At 41.1% G+C, this 17,548-nt stretch overlaps 1 protein-coding gene across 3 annotated transcripts; it reads right to left on the reverse strand.

Annotated features, from left to right (window-relative positions):
- Positions 1–6,594: 6,594 nt before the first annotated feature.
- Positions 6,595–16,742, reverse strand: LOC107794791 (ras-related protein RABH1e-like). 3 transcript variants are annotated; one of them, XM_075228021.1, is made up of 8 exons: positions 16,411–16,642; positions 13,957–14,085; positions 13,049–13,887; positions 8,372–12,967; positions 7,829–7,917; positions 7,530–7,641; positions 7,241–7,331; positions 6,595–7,073 (listed from the first exon to the last, which is right to left on the reverse strand). In XM_075228021.1, exons 4-8 carry the CDS (start codon positions 8,446–8,448, stop codon positions 6,930–6,932), a joined length of 513 nt encoding a protein of 170 aa, XP_075084122.1. In that variant the 5' UTR covers positions 8,449–12,967; positions 13,049–13,887; positions 13,957–14,085; positions 16,411–16,642; the 3' UTR covers positions 6,595–6,929. The 3 variants fall into 3 exon arrangements, with proteins under 3 accessions (XP_075084122.1, XP_075084121.1, XP_075084120.1); XM_075228020.1 differs by lacking the exons at positions 13,049–13,887; positions 13,957–14,085 and having other exon boundaries at positions 8,372–8,442; positions 16,411–16,551; positions 16,638–16,742; XM_075228019.1 differs by lacking the exons at positions 13,049–13,887; positions 13,957–14,085 and having other exon boundaries at positions 8,372–8,442; positions 16,411–16,631.
- Positions 16,743–17,548: the final 806 nt, after the last annotated feature.

The raw sequence follows: 17,548 nt of genomic DNA on the forward strand, positions 1-17,548 counted from the left end.
GAGAAGATATACAAAGGAACCATCATTAAGTTTGCGCAAATACACACAATGATCGTATTTGCTTCTCTTGTACCCTTGCCGCAACATAAACTTGTCAAATCGCTTGTACCATTGTCTAGAAGATTGTTTCAATCCGTACAACGATTTTTCAAGTTTGCATACCATATTTTCTTTTCCAGCAACTTTGAATCCTTCTGGCTGATTCATGTAGATTTCCTCCTCCAAGTTTCCATGTAAAAACGCAGTTTTTACATCCATCTGAACTAGTTCCAAATCCAACTGTGCTACCAAAGCCAACATAATTCTAATGGAGGAATGTTTTACAACTGGAGAAAATACTTCATTGTAATCAATTCCCTCCTTCTGAGCATATCCTTTGGCCACCAATCTTGCTTTGTAGCGAACATCTTCTTGGTTAGGAAATCCTTCTTTCTTTGCAAATACCCATTTGCACCCAATTGTTTTCTTTCCCTTCGGGAGATTGGCCAATTTCCATGTATGATTCTGATGAAGGGACTGCATTTCTTCATTCATGGCAATCCTCCACTTATCTTCTTCTGAACTTTGGATTGCGTCTTTATAAGTGGTAGGAACACCATCAGCTACAATTGAGGATGTGCAAGCAATCGTCTCTATGAGATGAACAGGTTTCGTTATTGTCCTTTTTGGCCTGCTGGTTGCTATTGATTCAAGTTGTTGTCGAGGTTCCTGAGTTGGAATCTCCCTCTCTACTGGCTCTTCTTCCAGAGGGTAATCTTCATGAGTTTCCTTCTCTGCTTCTTCTGTAGGAAAAATAAATTTTCCCTCAAACTCCACCTGCTTTGATGCACCACCAGTTTGTTTGACATCTTCAACTGTCACCTTATCTGTTATGGCAGATTCATCAAAGGTAACATCTCTGCTGAATATAATATTCCTTGTCTCTGGACACCATAAGCGGTATCCTTTGACTCCAGAAGTAATCCCCATAAATATAGCCTTCTTTGCTCTCGGATCCAATTTTGACTCTTTCACATGATAGTATGCAATTGAGCCAAACACGTGCAAAGAGTCATAATCTACAACAGGTTTTCCATACCATTTTTCAAATGGTGTCTTGCCATCAATAACAGCAGATGGTAGACGATTAATGAGGTGGCATGCATATGTAATTGTCTCAGCCCAAAATTCTTTGCCCAAGCTAGCATTGGACAACATACACCGTACCTTCTCCAGTAAAGTCCGGTTCATACGTTCTGCCACTCCATTCTGTTGTGGTTTATGTCTGACAGTGAAGTGTCGGACGATGCCATCATTTTCACAAACCTTATTGAAATGATCATTTTTGTATTCACCTCCATTGTCTGTGCGAATACACTTGATCCTCCTGCCTGTTTGATTCTCCACCGTCGTCTTCCATTTGAGAAAAATTCCCAATACTTCATCTTTCCTCTTCATTGTATACACCCACACTCTTCGGGAAAAATCATCAACAAAGGTTACAAAATAGTGCTTCCCACCCAATGAAGGTGTTTTGGAAGAACCCCAAACATCAGAGTGTACATAATCCAAAATGCTTTTAGTATTATGGATCGCTGTACCAAATTTAACCCTTGTCTGTTTCCCTTTGACACAATGCTCGCAAAACTCCAAGTTGCAAGTCTTTACGCCTTTTAACAATCCTTGATCAGATAGAGCTTTCAAGGATTTCCCTCCAGCATGTCCCAAGCGCATGTGCCATAGCCTAGTTGCTTCTGCCTCTTTGTCATCACTGGATGTCACTGTCGCTGTCCCAATAACTGTACTACCACGATAGCGGTATATGTTATTGTTCTTCCGATTGGCCTTCATTACCACTAGTGCACCGGAGCATATTCTCATCACTCCATTTTCTGCAATGATTTTGAACCCTTTTGATTCTAGGGCTCCCACAGAGATGAGATTCTTCTTCAAACCCGGTACATATCGAACATCTGTTAATGTTCTGATCATTCCATCATGGCTTCTTAATCTTATTGAACCAATGCCATATGAGGTAAGAGGGCTGTTATCCGCTGTGTGTATGACTCCATATTCTCCTTCTTGAAAATTCATGAACCAGTCCTTGTTGGGACACATATGATAGCTACAAGCCGAGTCCATCAACCATATGTCTGATGATGTTGATAACTCTGTTGTAACTAATGAGAAGTCTGAATCATCACAATCAGCTACATTTGAATCCATAATGGCCTTTCCATTGTTATGTCTGGCCTTATTCTTCAATTTCGGACAGTCTTTCTTCCACTGCCCCTTTTCTCGACAAAAGGCACATTCATCTTTGCTGGGTCTAAATCTCGTCTTGGATCTTCCCTTCTTAGTCCTCGTTTGATTTTGAGGACGACCCCTCACAATTAGTGCTTCTCCTTCTCCGCCCTTCTGTTTTTCTCCCTTTCTTTGTTCATAGCTGTACAAAGCCGAACAGACTTCTCTGAGAGAAATTTTGTCATTTTCATGGAGTAGAGTAGTTTCAAGGTGCTCGTACTCATTAGGAAGTGACCCCAACAACATCAAGGCCAAGTCACCATCATCAAAAGTTGCATGCATATTTTGCAAATCTGTGACCAACTTATTGAAACTGGTCATATGTTCATTCATTGTGGTACCAGGAATATAGGTGAAGTAAAACAGTCTCTTCTTCATGTACAATTTATTTTGACTGTTTTTCTTCAAAAATTTATCCTCCAGTGCTTTCCATAATTTACTTGCAGAAGTTTTCTTTGTGTATGGATATTTCTGCTCTCTAGCAAGGTAGGATCGAATGGTACCGCAAGCAACACGATTGATAATTTTCCAATCTTCTTCTCCAATAACATCTGGCTTCTTTTCTTCAATGGCAAGATCTAGCCCTTGTTGAAAAAGAACATCTAGAACCTCGCCTTGCCACATCCCAAAATATCCTGACCCGTCAAAAATTTCTACCGCAAATTTCGCATTTGACACAATTCTTGTCATAAGCGAAGATGCCAACGATGACGTATTATTGACACTTGATGTAGATTCTTCTTGTTTATTGTCTTCCATTTTGACACAAATATTATTTAGTAGCTGACGACACAAATCAAGATTATTTCCTTTCTGGTGTGGAAGATCAGACTAAGCTGCAATCACAGAGCATACTCAGACAGAACCTTGACTCAGTTACCAAGATAGATCTTTTCTGATGTGGAAGATCAGACTATGCTGCAACCACAGACTATACTTAGACAGTACCTTGGCTCTGATACCAATTGTTGCGGAAGCCAAATGTATATAGTGTGAATGAGTCACAACTACTATACCAAAAATTATGACAACCACTAAATAATAAACAAGACAATAAGACAACAATAAAAGAATACCAGAATTTACGAGGTTTGGCCAATTTTGCCTACTTCCTCGGACACAATCAATATTTTATTCCACTCCAAAATTACAAGTGAAATAATACTAAAGAGAGAAGATACAAATACCTTAAGAAGATAAAAAAGGCAAATGAGAGGTGTGTTTAAATCCTAAACATTAGGCCTCCTTTTATAGGGTGAAATTCCCATTCAAAATTGTCATCCACCGATGTGGGACTTTTGACAATTTCAACAGAGACATCAAGGCGTGGAAGTAAACCTCAGTCAAAATATTGAGAGATGGAGTCAAATTCATATAGAGTTGGTACGCAAGCAAGCGCGATGGCGGACAAAGCTGCTTACAATATAAAGTGTTAAGGGAAAGGACAAGGGTTGAGTTTGTTTCGTAAAAGGAGGGTGACATTGGTGGTGGAGTTGTTATTGTGATCACTATAAAGTAACAGTTCATACTTGATAACAAGGGAGAGTTAAGTTTTAAGATACGGTGTTTAGACAACTTAAATAAGAGGGAAGAGGTAAGTGGGATTAAGAACATCAGGGTTTTAGGAGTCTATTTCCAAAGTAGAGGGAGGCAGTCACTAATTAAAAGGACTCTAGACCCATGACGAGGAGCATGGGTGTGAGGTAGATGCATTTATACTTTCAATTACACTGATATAATAGGGTTTAATCTGTTTTAATAATAGATGAGTAATATGTTGAGCCTCATAAGTTGTTACAAGACTCACATCTAGGAATAATTACAGAAAGTAAAGGGTTGTAAAACAAATGGAACGACTGAACTATGTCTAATCAAACATATGTAAGATTAAACTATCTATTCATTGAAAAAGAAGCACTTTAGAACGGTGATTTTGTCATTGCTGCTGGATGGAATAGGCAACTACATATTGTTCTTAAACGATCTTCTAGGAGAAATGTTGATGAAAATCTGAGGTCAGATAACTGCAAACATTTATTAGAAGAAAAAAGGAATTTTGCATTCATAATGTTGGCTGGGTTGAAGGATGAAAGCAATCTAGAACTTGGGCAGTCACTATAAGAAACTACATACTATGTTTGAAGAATTCTTCAAAGAGAACTGTTGGCCACTTAATCTGGAACTTGGCTAAAGAAGTAAGAAATGCTGATGTACACTGCTCTAAGAATTTTTTGTTGTTATTGTTATTTGTGTTCCTTTTGGGTTTGTGTGTTGGTGTACTACTTAATAGAACTAATATGCCTTTCTTTATTACGGCCTATGTCACCTAGGCAGGACTAAAAGGAAACTTTTCACAATATAAATTATCCCATGCATTTTGATATCTGCTTTCAAGTTTTGGTTTGTTTGCAGAAACATGCTCTTTCTGAGTTTATATGGGCTCTCCAAATCTGGAACTTATGTACATTAGTTGTCTTTTTGTGTATGTTTGAATTGTGTGTGTATGTGGAATTTTGTGTGTTCCTATTATTACTCGGGCTTTATATTTGGTTCATTTCTCTTTTCTTCCAGCTCAAGCGTGGGAACGATTATACTGATACTTCTGACTCTAAGATTTAGAACTTCCTGGAATTTTTGCTTTCTTTTTTAATATCATTTTACTAGTATATTCTCAAATTGTAGAAATTAGTTTAAAATTTTCACGTACTTTCAGGGTTTTTGTACTTCTTTTGTCTAGATGGCGAAGTGTGACATAGGTAAGTAGGTGACCTTGGCTGGATCATAATTCATAATCCCAAGTTGTAGCCTGTAGGAGAGTTCATTCCTTTCCAGCACCGGGGAATCGGTATTCTTCTCCCTAATAAATTCAGTTGTTTCGCAAGAGTCGATTGTCGATACTCGATTGTATTAAACTGTGATTACAAATTTCGAAATGCATTTTTGAGCTGGATTTTTTTCGTTTAGCATTTTTGTGTAGTGTTAAATCTTTGACATATATATCTAGTGAGAGATTAGTCTACGCCTGTTTCACTGAAATATCAAGTAGTCTAATTGAAACTCCTTAGGCAAACTGAAGCAATAAAAATGAGATTGATCGGATAAACTTTACTTGGAAATCATGTGTCATCACATGCCTCAAAGTTTGCTTTTCTCCTGCCTCGATCTTGTTTGGATGGTTGTTATATATTATTTCTTTATGTATCGCATTATATTTTATTATATTGTATTATATTGTATTGTTTTAATAAATATAATGTTTAAGTAAATTGTACCGTTGTCCATCGTTTCATAATTCACACACGAACAACTTGAAGAATAAGTGTACAATATTACCAACAAAATAAAAGTGTATGAGGTAGAGTAATTATTAAAAACGATAGGGTAAAGCATAAAATATAATTTTAGTTAGGGCAAGATGAGAAAAAAGAGGTCTTTTTATAAATTTAATAATACGATACAACAAAATTTAAATAACAATCAAAGCAATCATTGTACTTGAGATTCTTTTTTTCAAATAAGCTAATAATATAATCATTCCTTAACAAAGAAATTAAAGCTGAAGGCGCACGGGCTAAGCATCCCTATAAATCTCTACAAGCAGCCTAGGTGGAAGTCGCCAGATAATGGCTAGTACTGTTGGAAGAAACAAAGGTGATATTTAGTTGGGATAGTTAGAAAATAATCTCCAGATAAAATTTGACATTGTTAATACTATGTTTGGTTTCACTTTGCCTTTTCAAATGAAATTCAGCAGTATTTAATACAATGTTTAGTTCTACTTTTCTTTTCTGCATAACTAATACCCGCATAAAAAAAGTATCCAAAATTAACAAGAACTTTCAGGTTTGACGTCTTCAGTGTTAAGCAATCAATGTTGAGCACAGTTGTTCTGCTCATTAACTAATTAAACATGGCTCGAACTTTATACTGTCAAGTTGATCCATAAATACACTGAAATTGCGAAGATACTCGAGCTCAACTTGTACTGAACTAAAACAAAACTTGTTTTCATCAATGAACAAACCAAATCACCTTGAACAGCTTATTTCCAACTCAGCGGGGCTCATTTGCACCCCAATTCCCAGCTTCGGCGCAAAGGAGGGGGTGTCCCGGGGTGGGGGTGGGGAGGAAGAATATATGATTCTACGAAACTGTTTTATGATGGCAGCAGCAAAGTAACGCATCAGAAAACTGGAATGAATTGATTATGAAGATATATCGTTAGATTCAAAAAGATGCACCTCATCAATGTCTGCAAAGAACCTGCGCGTGTTGGGAGAACTTTGACAAATGAAAAAGAACTCCCCCCGATATGTTAAGTGGTGTATCAATAAATAATAGGTGGTACAACAAGCTAAAATGAATGTAAAATACATATGGCAATTCATTATATATTCAGCTCGGAGACTTATCCAAAACAAAAGGTTCATGAACTAGCTAGGAACCATGACATATAAACACAAGGAGTTTTACCAAGAAATAAACAAAAATGCGATGACACTAACAAATAAATCCTTAATGGTCACGTAGAGCAGACTGTCGTCAGCTACCTCTTTGATGGAGTCATAACAAGTTGTTGTACCTCATGAAGAAAAAGTCTACATTCTTTATCCTTTTTCTTCGTCTTTCAAGTACAATCTATATAGCTAGCATGCACAACCTCCCCCTTGCTGCTCATTTTGGGATGTATTTGTGGTAGGCTTCAAATTAACATCAACCATATCTTCCCCTTTTGTTGATGATAGTGTTTCCATCCCAGGTAACGCAGCAGCAATCTTTCGGAATAGAGGCTGCAATTTTCAATTTCATATTCTTAGGATCATGCTGCAATTTGACTATGAAAAGAAATGATGCCATTCTGAGCAGAACTAACTGATCAGGATATGATATCTGATCCTCATTCAATGCAAATGAATTTCAATGATAATTGCAGCAAGGAACTTAAGAGTGTCTGTACCTTGATATTGAATCCAGCTTTAGCACTGGTTTCTATATACATTACTCCAAATTCACGAGCCTTAGCATCTCCTTCTTCTGTGGAGACTTGCCTGTTTAAATCAGCATCATCACTGTAAGATAAATGATGGAACTGACATGAAAAAGATCCATACACTAGTGTGCAACTGACCGGCAGAAACATTTTAGTCATACCCAGAATACAGAGGAAAATAATCTAAGAAGTACACGGCTGCATAAGTAGGTAAAGCAGTTGTCAAAAGGAAAACATCGATCCATCCACACCATACCTTTTATCAACAAGATCAGTTTTGTTCCCAACAAGAACAATAATGACATCACTGCCACGTTCAGTACGTACTTCCTCAATCCACTTTGAAGTGTTAAGAAATGATTGGCGGTCTGCAGATATGATGATTTATCACCAAAACCATTAAACAAAGAAATGAATATCATACAATATAGAGAACCAATTTATTTATAGACTCCGATCCCTTGGAAACTTTTATTATCACCAAACATAAATTTAGACCATAGAGGGCAGGGCATAGTTATATGTAGAAATATTCTACGTCAAGAAATCACTTACTGGCAACATCATATACAATCACAGCAACAGAAGAATCTCTAATGTAGCTCGGAATAAGACTCCTAAATCTCTCTTGACCAGCAGTATCCCTGCGTGGGTGCAGATAATGCTTTAGAAAAAATAAAATGCCTGATTCATTGTTCATGCTAAATTGCTACTCCAATAAAGTCTCTCTTGCCCAATATCGTCATCATTAATAAAATTCAAAGATTACAGTAACATGAATAAATTATTATTTCGAGTTCTCTTTTTCTCCAAGTCTGCTATTTTCTCATATCACCTAACATAAGAATAACTGAATAACAAAAGCAGATGGAACAAAGACGTGCATTTGAAAACTAATTAGTCTTTATAAAGACTATTCTAGCTATAATTAATTCACGCTTCTCTTTCACATTTTCGAGTACACCCTACAGATAAGTTTAAAATAAATAATATTAGCTGAAACAATCTAGCTAATCAAAACTAAAAACAAGAGAGAGAGAGAGAGAGAGAGAGAGAGAGAGAGAGAGAGAGAGAGAGAGAGAGAGAGAGAGAGAGTACCAGAGCTGCAAGCGAACTGTTCGATCTTCAAGGTACATTGTCTTTGATAAAAAATCAATACCAATGGTAGCCTGCATATATGGGGGGGGGGGGGGGAAGAGCTAAACACTGATTTAATTGATAATCTGGAAGCAATCACCAAATGAGATCACTTTTAAGAACTGAGTATTCTCTAATAGACGCGTGAAGAGTATTACGCACAGCTGTAAGTCATGTATTCAGAAATAGAGTAGAAAGATATTTTTCCTAGTCAATCACTTCAATCTTTTAAGTCCTCATATACTTCTGTATACGGGTGAAACTGAGCCCGTGGGACGCCTCGGCTTCTGATAAAGTGAACGGAGCAAAAAACATAAAGGCAAGGGACCGGAATCGAGGCAAGGAGCCCCTTGGTCCGGGGTCCTGGCAAAACACCCGCCCTTCAAAGTATCGGGGCCATGAACCCCAGGTCCGGTTCAAACCCCAAAAGCCTCGGAGAGCAATACCACACAATCGAGCACGACCAACAAAAGGTTGTGATATTCGCGACCGGCCGGATATCACGGCGTGGATCTCGACACATATGGGCAGAGAACCAGTGATTAGTTAAATGAAAGATTTTTACCTTTTATGGAATTGTACTTAGGGTAAAAACTCCCCTACTATATAAAGGGGAGTCTAATTATTCATCAGAAACATTGTAACACGCACATCAATGTAATATACTCTTATTTTCTCTGCTATTCAAAGTTTTTATTCTTGCTCATCAGTGCTTCGTTATTGTGAGTCCGGGATCGAGGGCAGGCATCTCATTAAGGCTGTTACTAAGTCCGGGATCACCCCTCTTGATCGATTTGATAATTTATCACGTCCTTTATTTGTTTAATCTAACACAATTTATCGTTTGTATTGAATTAATCCACGTATCCTTAAAACCACTTATAAATTTAATTGTTATCCGTTTTGAGGGTAAACAATTTGGCGCCCACCATGGGGCTAAGGATAATAGTGGCAATTTGATACAAATTTCCACAACACACTCTATTTTACACTTGTTTCTTGAGCCTTTAATTTCAGGTCAGATTAAAAATGTCAAACTCTCAATCTGCCCATTTGAACGTGGATGCTGAGTCCGGCCACCATGGCGAAAATAATAACGTGGTACCCAGCAACGAGGTGCCCCCTACTGACCCCAACGGAGTCCCAGTCGTTGATCCGATTGATGCTAACTCACACGTGTCTATCGAAGCAAACTTGCCTACTTACCCCGAAAACAGCATTCGCGGGGGAGCTCGGTCGATAGCCCAGAGCACACACGATGGCGAAGGTGATGGGATCACGCGAACAGGCTCAACAAGCAACGATAGCCCAGTTGCAGAACCAAAGCCGAGCCTCCAGCAGAGTTGAGCCCGAATCGTCTCGGGAAAACGCCCGCAGAATGAACCAGCCACAGAAATGCCGGGTGAAGCAAAATTCGGGACCAACCCCGAGATAATAAATATGCTTGAGGAACTGACAAAATGGGTGGAATCGGGTTTAAAGAAAAAAGTAGAGACCTATAACTGCAGGGTCGACCAAATCCCGGGAGCACCACCGATACTGAAGGGCCTGGATTCCAAAAAATTTGTCCAAAAGTCGTTCCCTCCAAGCACAGCTCCGAAGCCGATCCCGAAGAAGTTCCGTATACCCGAAATTTCAAAGTATAATGGGATAACTGACCCCAACGAACATGTGACCTCTTATACGTGTGCAATCAAAGGAAATGACTTGGAAGATGATGCAATAGAATCCGTTCTGTTGAAAAAGTTCGGAGAGACCTTGTCGAAAGGAGCTATGATATGGTATCACAACTTAACCCCTAATTCTATTGACTCGTTTGCTATACTTGCAGATGCCTTTGTAAAAGCGCACGCCGGGGCCATCAAGGTCGAAACCAGGAAATCGGACCTTTTTAAAGTAAAGCAAAGAGATAACGCGATGCTCAGGGAATTTGTATCGAGGTTTCAAATGGAACGGATGGACCTGCCTCCGGTTGTAGATGATTGGGCCGTTCAGGCCTTCACCCAAGGACTCAATCCCCGAAGCTCATTGGCTTCAGAGCAGTTGAAGCAAAATCTAATAGGTGAGCAAAGTTTTCGAGGATCATAAGATTAAAGGGATCATATCGACACCCTATCATCCTAGTGGGAACGGGCAGGCAGAGTCTACAAACAAGACCATACTCCAAAACCTTAAGAAGAGACTGACCGATGCCAAAGGAAAATGGAAGGAAATTTTGCCCGAAGTCCTGTGGGCATACCGTACGACCTCAAAATCTATTACTGGGGCCACCCCATTCTCGTTGGTCTATGGCGTCGAAGCGCTAATACCGGTCGAGGTAGGAGAACCGAGTTTCAGGTTCCGATATGCGACTGAAGAGTCAAACGGTGAGGTCATGAGCACGAGCCTGGAACTATTGGACAAGAGGCGTGAGGCCGTCCTCGTCCGATTGGCCGCCCAAAAATAACGGATCGAAAGGTATTACAACCGGAGAGCCAACCTCCGACACTTCAATATCGGGGACTTGGTGTTAAGAAAAGTGACACTAAACACACCTAGAACCCAAAAGAAGGGAAGCTGGGACCGAATTGGGAAGGTCCATATCGAATTATCGAGATTACCGGTAAAGGTTCATACAAACTCGAAGCAGGGAACGGTGAACAACTACCAAACAGTTTGAACATAAACCACTTAAAACGATACTACTGCTGAGGTACGACCCCATTCATTCTTTTCTTTACTTATATTGTGAATTGGACTGATACTTGCAGGCAACAGCCAAAGAATGATGCAGTTGCTAGGCCTGAAAGCACGCGTTGCACTCTTTTTTCCTTGAACCGGTTTTGTCCCAAATGGGTTTTCCAGCAAGATTTTTAACGAGACAACAGTGGATCGTGCTAACTTAGAATCAAAGACCGGTTATGAACCGGAATCGATGGTCGCATCAATAGTATCCGAGCCCTTTCGACGATCGACCTGGAATACTGGTGGCCATCACCCTCGGGTAATAATTCTAGCAAGGAAGAAAACTTTGTGCTTGAACAGTCTGGGCTCGGTGGATAGGATTTATTGTAAGGGCCAAACGGTCAAAGTAAATTGTGCCCGCGTAGACCACCTAAGCCATAACACGAAACTTGTACATACTTACAATCTTGTATATCGCGCACAGGAATGAAAGAAAGTTTCTACCTTACAGACACATATTTTGCCCCTTAAGACTATTACATTTTTCCTTAAGGATATCGAGCCCAAGGGTCGCCTCTATCCGGATCCAAGAGATCACCCCCACTCGGGGACTGTCATCCAAGGCAAGTTCGGACGGCTCGGGTATCAAAGCCCGTAGGTACAAAGCCTATTAGGCAGTACCTGAACTCAAAAGGCTACGGCCACCTTAGAAAAGGCTCGGAGACGTCCGTAACCCGTAATTGAAACATAAAGGCCTTCAAAAATTCCAAACCGGTTCAAAGTCTACCCTCGGCAAATCTATAATCTAAAAACATCTAAACAAGCACTTCAGGGGAAGCTTTCGGTCATACCGAGCCCCCCACAAGATTCAAACAAAATTTACATGCTAAGGCATTTGAAAACTTTGCAATCATAAAGGGGAAGCCAAAAGAAACGAACTCAAAAATTGCCAAAGGGAAAAAATCCTTATATACATTGCAATAAAAGTCTTTTACAAAGTCCAACGATAACGGCCTCAATAAAATGAACAAAATGCAAAAACAAAGAAAAATCCCTAAGGCACCTAAGCCTGATCTTCCCCAAAACCCGCCTCGTCACCGGAGCCGTTGGGGTCTTCTCCATCCTCGGGTTCGCCAGAGCCCTTAGAACCTTCCTCACCCTCGGGGTCAGCCAGCTTCTTGGCCTCTACCTCGAGCCTTTTCGCATTTTCGATCTCGGCCGACAGGTCGAAACCTCGGGCATGGGCCTCCTCGAGAGCCTCCCTTCGGGACAACCACTTCATGTACTCGACTGTAACTTTCAGGCGGTCCTGGGCTGCCTCAGCATCAGCCCTGTACTGGGCCACCATCTCTGCAGCATCAGCCCTGGTTATTTCCGATGCAAACTTCGTTGTTTCGAGCTCCTTGCCGAGGGCATCGTGTTCAGCAATGGCCAAGCCCAGTTGAGACCGGAGGTCTTCGATTCGTTGAGCCCATGCTTCGGCCACTCGGAGTTGGACCTCCACTGATGCCAGCTGCTCCCGGGCAGTCTCCTTCTCCGAAGCCAATCGGTCCATTTTTCCTTTCCACCCTTCGGCCATGGCCTTGACCTCGTCCATCTCGGCTCGGAGTTGGTCGATCCTGTCAACTTTCAGCTTGACCTGCGGAGTTTGGCCGTTAGTCTCCATGTCTAACTCATCATCACTAACTTCAAAAATCTTTACTTGTTCCACCAGGTCGGCATGCTCCTTTTGAGCCGCATCCAACTCAGCCCGGAGACTCTTGGCTTCTTCTTCACGTTGCTCGCTAAAAGCTTATACATGTCCCTCTTCTCAGCAAGCTCCTTGACCTCAGCCTCGAGCTAGTTAACCTCAGCCTGGTACCGGAGGAAACTTTTATGATGAAGTACCGAGGCCTGCAAAAATATAAAGAAAACAAAAAGGCATGAGATATCAAAAACTAAATCCGAAGATGAAAGAGTGTAATGACGCCTTACCCGGTTCAGCGCCTGCTGTGCTTCATTAAACAAGCACGGCGTTATCCACCTCATTTATTTTTGCCTGGTCTTCTTCGGTTACCAGGCACCGAAGGTAGTTAGCTACACCAACAGGGGTAGAAAGAACCCGAGCATCCTCCGGTACGGTGATGATTATTGACTGCTTTCGGTCGGGATCCATGCTCGGGATGGGGAACCGGTTGATTAATTTTGGGCTCGAGTTCAGCCCGCAGACCTTCGAAGATGGGTCTTTCCTCGGCACCTCCAAATCACCCAACCCGGAGAAGTCTTCCAGGGCGGTGGAGTCCACACCTTCAAAACAAAACTGAGGGGATCGTCCGCACCATGAGCCTCTTCGTTGGATCGCTCCTTTGTCGTTTGAGCCTCTTCCAGCATGGACTCGGTATAAGAAGGCGACCTTGAAATGTCTATTACACCGAGTGTCTCCTTCGGGGCATGGCCGGCATCCCGGGAAGTCTCGGCTCCGGTCTCCTCATCGACTTCCCTAATCTGAGGGAGATCAGCCTCATGAATCTCCCTGTCAACAACCACCCGCTCTTCGGGGGAGATCGGTTTACGGGCCACAAGAATATCATCCTCCTCGGGCTCATCCCTGAGCCGATAAAGTGAGTCCGAGTCGGGTGCTCGAGAGCCAGAACTCTCCTTTGGCTTGCGGGCCAATCTTCTCCTTGGTTTCTTCTTCTACGAGCTCGGGGAACTCGGAGCCTTTCTTTTCTTCTTCTCTCTTGCAGCAGCCCCAAGCTGTCCCGAGGCGTGGGGATCAACGGACAAGTCCTCATCCCCTACTGAAGGCCTAAGCTCAATGGTCTTAGGCAAGCCTGCAAAAAGAACAGAAAGGAAATGAGAATGTGATGCTAAAAATTACTTATTCGGGAAAGAGATCTTACCGTGAGAACGAGCCTCCCAACGACCCTTCGAGAGCTCGCGCCATGAGCGCTCAGAATAAGGCATCTGCAAGCAAATGCCCTCGATCCACTCCTTGAGCCGAGGAATGGCGTTTGGGACTCGAGCAAGGGCTGCACCACAGCAAATACCGATGAGAAAAAGGGAGATAAAACATAAAATCGACATTTAAAATAAAGCTATTCTTACGTGATACATTCCACTTTTCAGGGAATGGCCTGAACTCGGCAGGGATCAATTCTGCGGTCCTCACCCGGACAAAGCGTCCTTGCCAGCCCCGATACCGATCCTCGTCGATGCTTGAAAATGGGCCTTTGTTGGCCCGGCGTACGAGCTTTATCAGTCCCCCGAAAGATTCGGGGACTATACACGCGGAGTAGATGATCGATGGTGAACTAGCAGGAGTCGATTTTGTTCACAAAGAATCGGAGGAGGATTATGATCCTCCACAGTGTTGGGTGGATCTGACCGAGGCACACTTCATACCTCCTACAGAAGTCCAGAATAACTGAGTCCACCGGCCCAGTGTGAAGGGGTAAGTGTAAACACTCACATACCCCTCCATATGGGTAGTAATGTCGTCATCGGGCCCGGGAATTACTATGTCCTTATCCGCCTAGCTGCAGTCCTTACGAACTGCAGGAAGGACGGCCTCGGTGATGGAGCAAATATACCTAGAAACCGCCTCGTATTGGCCTTGCACCGATAAGGGTTTTTCGACCTTGAAGTCGTCCGCGACCGAACACCCCCCGGGGACGAACATTTTCAAGGGAGGCTCGGCTGCCGGTTCATCGGTAGCCACGCCCGGAGCGGACCTCTCAAGGTCAACCACATCGGGAGCGGTCTCTTCGACTTTAGTGGTCGGGCGTGAAGAAGAAGTAGCAACTTTTTGGGGAACAGTTTTAGAAGTCTTCGCCATTGTTATCTAGAAAAACGTTAGGAGAAGTGAGAAGGAAGATTAGGAGATGAAGGGTAAAAGCTTGCCGAGAAAATCAAACGTGTTGGTTTGGGTAAAAGATAAATGAAAACTTGTGATTTGCTAAAAACTCTTGAAGAACGAAGGTAAAAATGTTGGGGGTATGAAGAAAGGCAGTAATATCCTGAAGGTACGAAGGTAGAAGCTTGGTCAAAAGTAAAAAATGAACGAAGAAGGGTAGTATTTATAGAGGCTTCACGCCGTTTCGTGTCCAGGGACGGTCTGCCGATGGCCGACACGCGTTTGAGGTCATTATGACGCGACTGACAGGACGTTTCAAATTCTTTGTCGTTTCTGTCACGGCGAATTCAAGAAGGAATCGAGGTGCTCGTGTCATTTCTCGTCGTTTCCGTAAACTCATTCTCCGAGAAACGAGGGGACTATCTGTATACAGGTGAAACCGAGCCCGTGGGACGCCTTGGTTTCCGATAAAGTGAACGGAGCAAGAAACGTAAAGACAAGGGACCGGAATCGAGGCAAGGAGCCCCTTGGTCCGGGGTCCGGGCAAAACACCCGCCCTCGAAAGTATCGGGGCCCTGACCCCCAGGTCCGGTTCGAACCCCAAAAGTCTCGGAGAGCATTACCAAACAATCGAGCACGACCAACAAAATGCCGTGATATCCGCGACCGGCCGGATATCACGGCGTGGATCTCGACACATATCGGCAGAGAACCGGTGATTAGTTAAATGAAAGATTTTTACCTTTTATGAAATTGTACTTAGGGTAAAACTCTCCTATTATATAAAGGGGGGTCTCATTATTCATTAGAAATATTGTAACACGTATATCAAGGCAATATACTCGTATTTTCTCTGTTATTCAAAGTTCTTATTCTTGTTCATCAGTGCTTCGTTATTGTGAGTCCGGGATCGAGGGCAGACATCTCATTAAGGCTGTTACTAAGTCCGGGATCACCCCTCTTAATCGGTTTGATAATTTATCTCGTCCTTTATCTGTTTAATCTAATGCAATTTATCATTTGTATTAAATTAATTCATGTATCCTTAAAATCACTTACAAATTTAATTGTTATCCCTTTCTAAGGGTAAACAACTTTCTCGGGCGGATGTAGAGTATATGTGTTAATTGCTGGATCCACCTCTGCACACAAAGCCAGTGGCGAAGAAAAAAATTGCTGCTCTTTGCGTCTTTTCCGTATTGTTCTTCCTTCACTAGCTTATTTTCGTTACCATTTTAATTAAAGTTTCAGTCTTTTATCATAGGAACCATACAGGGGTATTTTGCACTTTGATATATTCATTTTAGAAGAAGCGTTATCATAGGGGAAATCAAATAACTCAAAAAATAAAAATCCAAGCATCAAATTCTCCCTATAATTAACATATGGATGGCTTATCAAGAGTAACAAAGAACGGTACAAAAACTGAACATTAAATTATATATATGCCGACTAAACAAAAAAAAAAAGATGAGAATATGGAAAATTAGAAAGAGGAGACCTGATAAGTGGTGTCGAATTTATCATACATGAAGCGAGTAATGATGCTGGTTTTGCCCACAGATTGATCTCCCAAAAACACCAGCTTGTACTTTGCTAATGGCGACACCACCGCCATTTTTGGATTTTCCTTACACACAAACTAAACTTCCTGAGATGATGAGATCTGAATTCGGTTGAATGTGGAAAGAGAAAGAAAAGAGAGAAAATTAGGGAAAAGAGACGCACGAAGGGCAGGCTCTCTGGTTGCCTTTGAATTGTCAATTTATATACCGCTCTCTTAAGAAACCGCCAACTAAACGAACAAATGTCAGCCTGCTCAATTTTCCTAATACAACACACTTGCCTTTAGAAATACTTAAAAGTTAATAGAGCTTGAAATAATAGTAGAGTTTAACTTGTGTATATCAACAATGTAAAAAAAAAATAAAAAAATATATATATATACATACTATCAGATTACTCAAAAGATAACGACATATAATTCTCGGATCCGTAATATTTATATATAAGGCAGATTAACTACCACAATAGGTAAGTATGACCTGATTTTTCATAAAAGTACAACATTTATATCATCAAACGAGAGTAAACTTATTTCTTTTTTTCATGTATTTTTTCATAAAATTACAACATGTATCATCGTGCACAAAACTGTAGTTTTCAACTATCCATATCTCGAAAGATAAAAGTCTGCTTCTTTTTATTTTTATTCTTTATGTTATGACAATGAAGATGAGAAATCAGTTCACATGTCTAAGGGGAGTTCCATTTCTGTGAGGTTATTTACTACAACTCTCCCATGACAAAATAACAATCTATGTGCATGTTCTGGTACACGAGCAATTATTAAAACTATCTATATACATGACCCAATTTTATAGCTTACTATATTGAGTAAACGTATCTCCTTAATTAACTTTAGCTTGTAATCTTATCGTTTCTGAAATTGTCAAAAATTTAATTGTTAACAACAAATGATCATATCTCATATTTAAAGGATTACTTATTATTTCTGCATCTTACCATTAGATTTGTTTGATGATGAATTAGATGAATGAAGTAAACATCATTTCAAGTTCCAAATGGACTATTGGAGTTTTTCCGTCCTCATATTCGTTCCTTTTTGAAAAATCAGT

Source organism: Nicotiana tabacum, chromosome 13 (assembly GCF_000715075.1).
Source record: "Nicotiana tabacum cultivar K326 chromosome 13, ASM71507v2, whole genome shotgun sequence".
Lineage (NCBI taxonomy): Eukaryota > Viridiplantae > Streptophyta > Magnoliopsida > Solanales > Solanaceae > Nicotiana > Nicotiana tabacum.

Excerpts from the sequence above, each read along its gene's own strand:
- LOC107794791 (XM_075228020.1), bottom strand. The coding sequence starts at position 16,527 with ATGGCGGTGGTGTCGCCATTAGCAAAGTACAAGCTGGTGTTTTTGGGA. Across the intron at positions 7,332-7,529 it reads ACTGATCTTGTTGATAAAAG|GCAAGTCTCCACAGAAGAAG; the intron begins GTATGGTGTGGA and ends TGATTTAAACAG. Across the intron at positions 7,074-7,240 it reads AAGCTGGATTCAATATCAAG|CCTCTATTCCGAAAGATTGC; the intron begins GTACAGACACTC and ends TGAAAATTGCAG.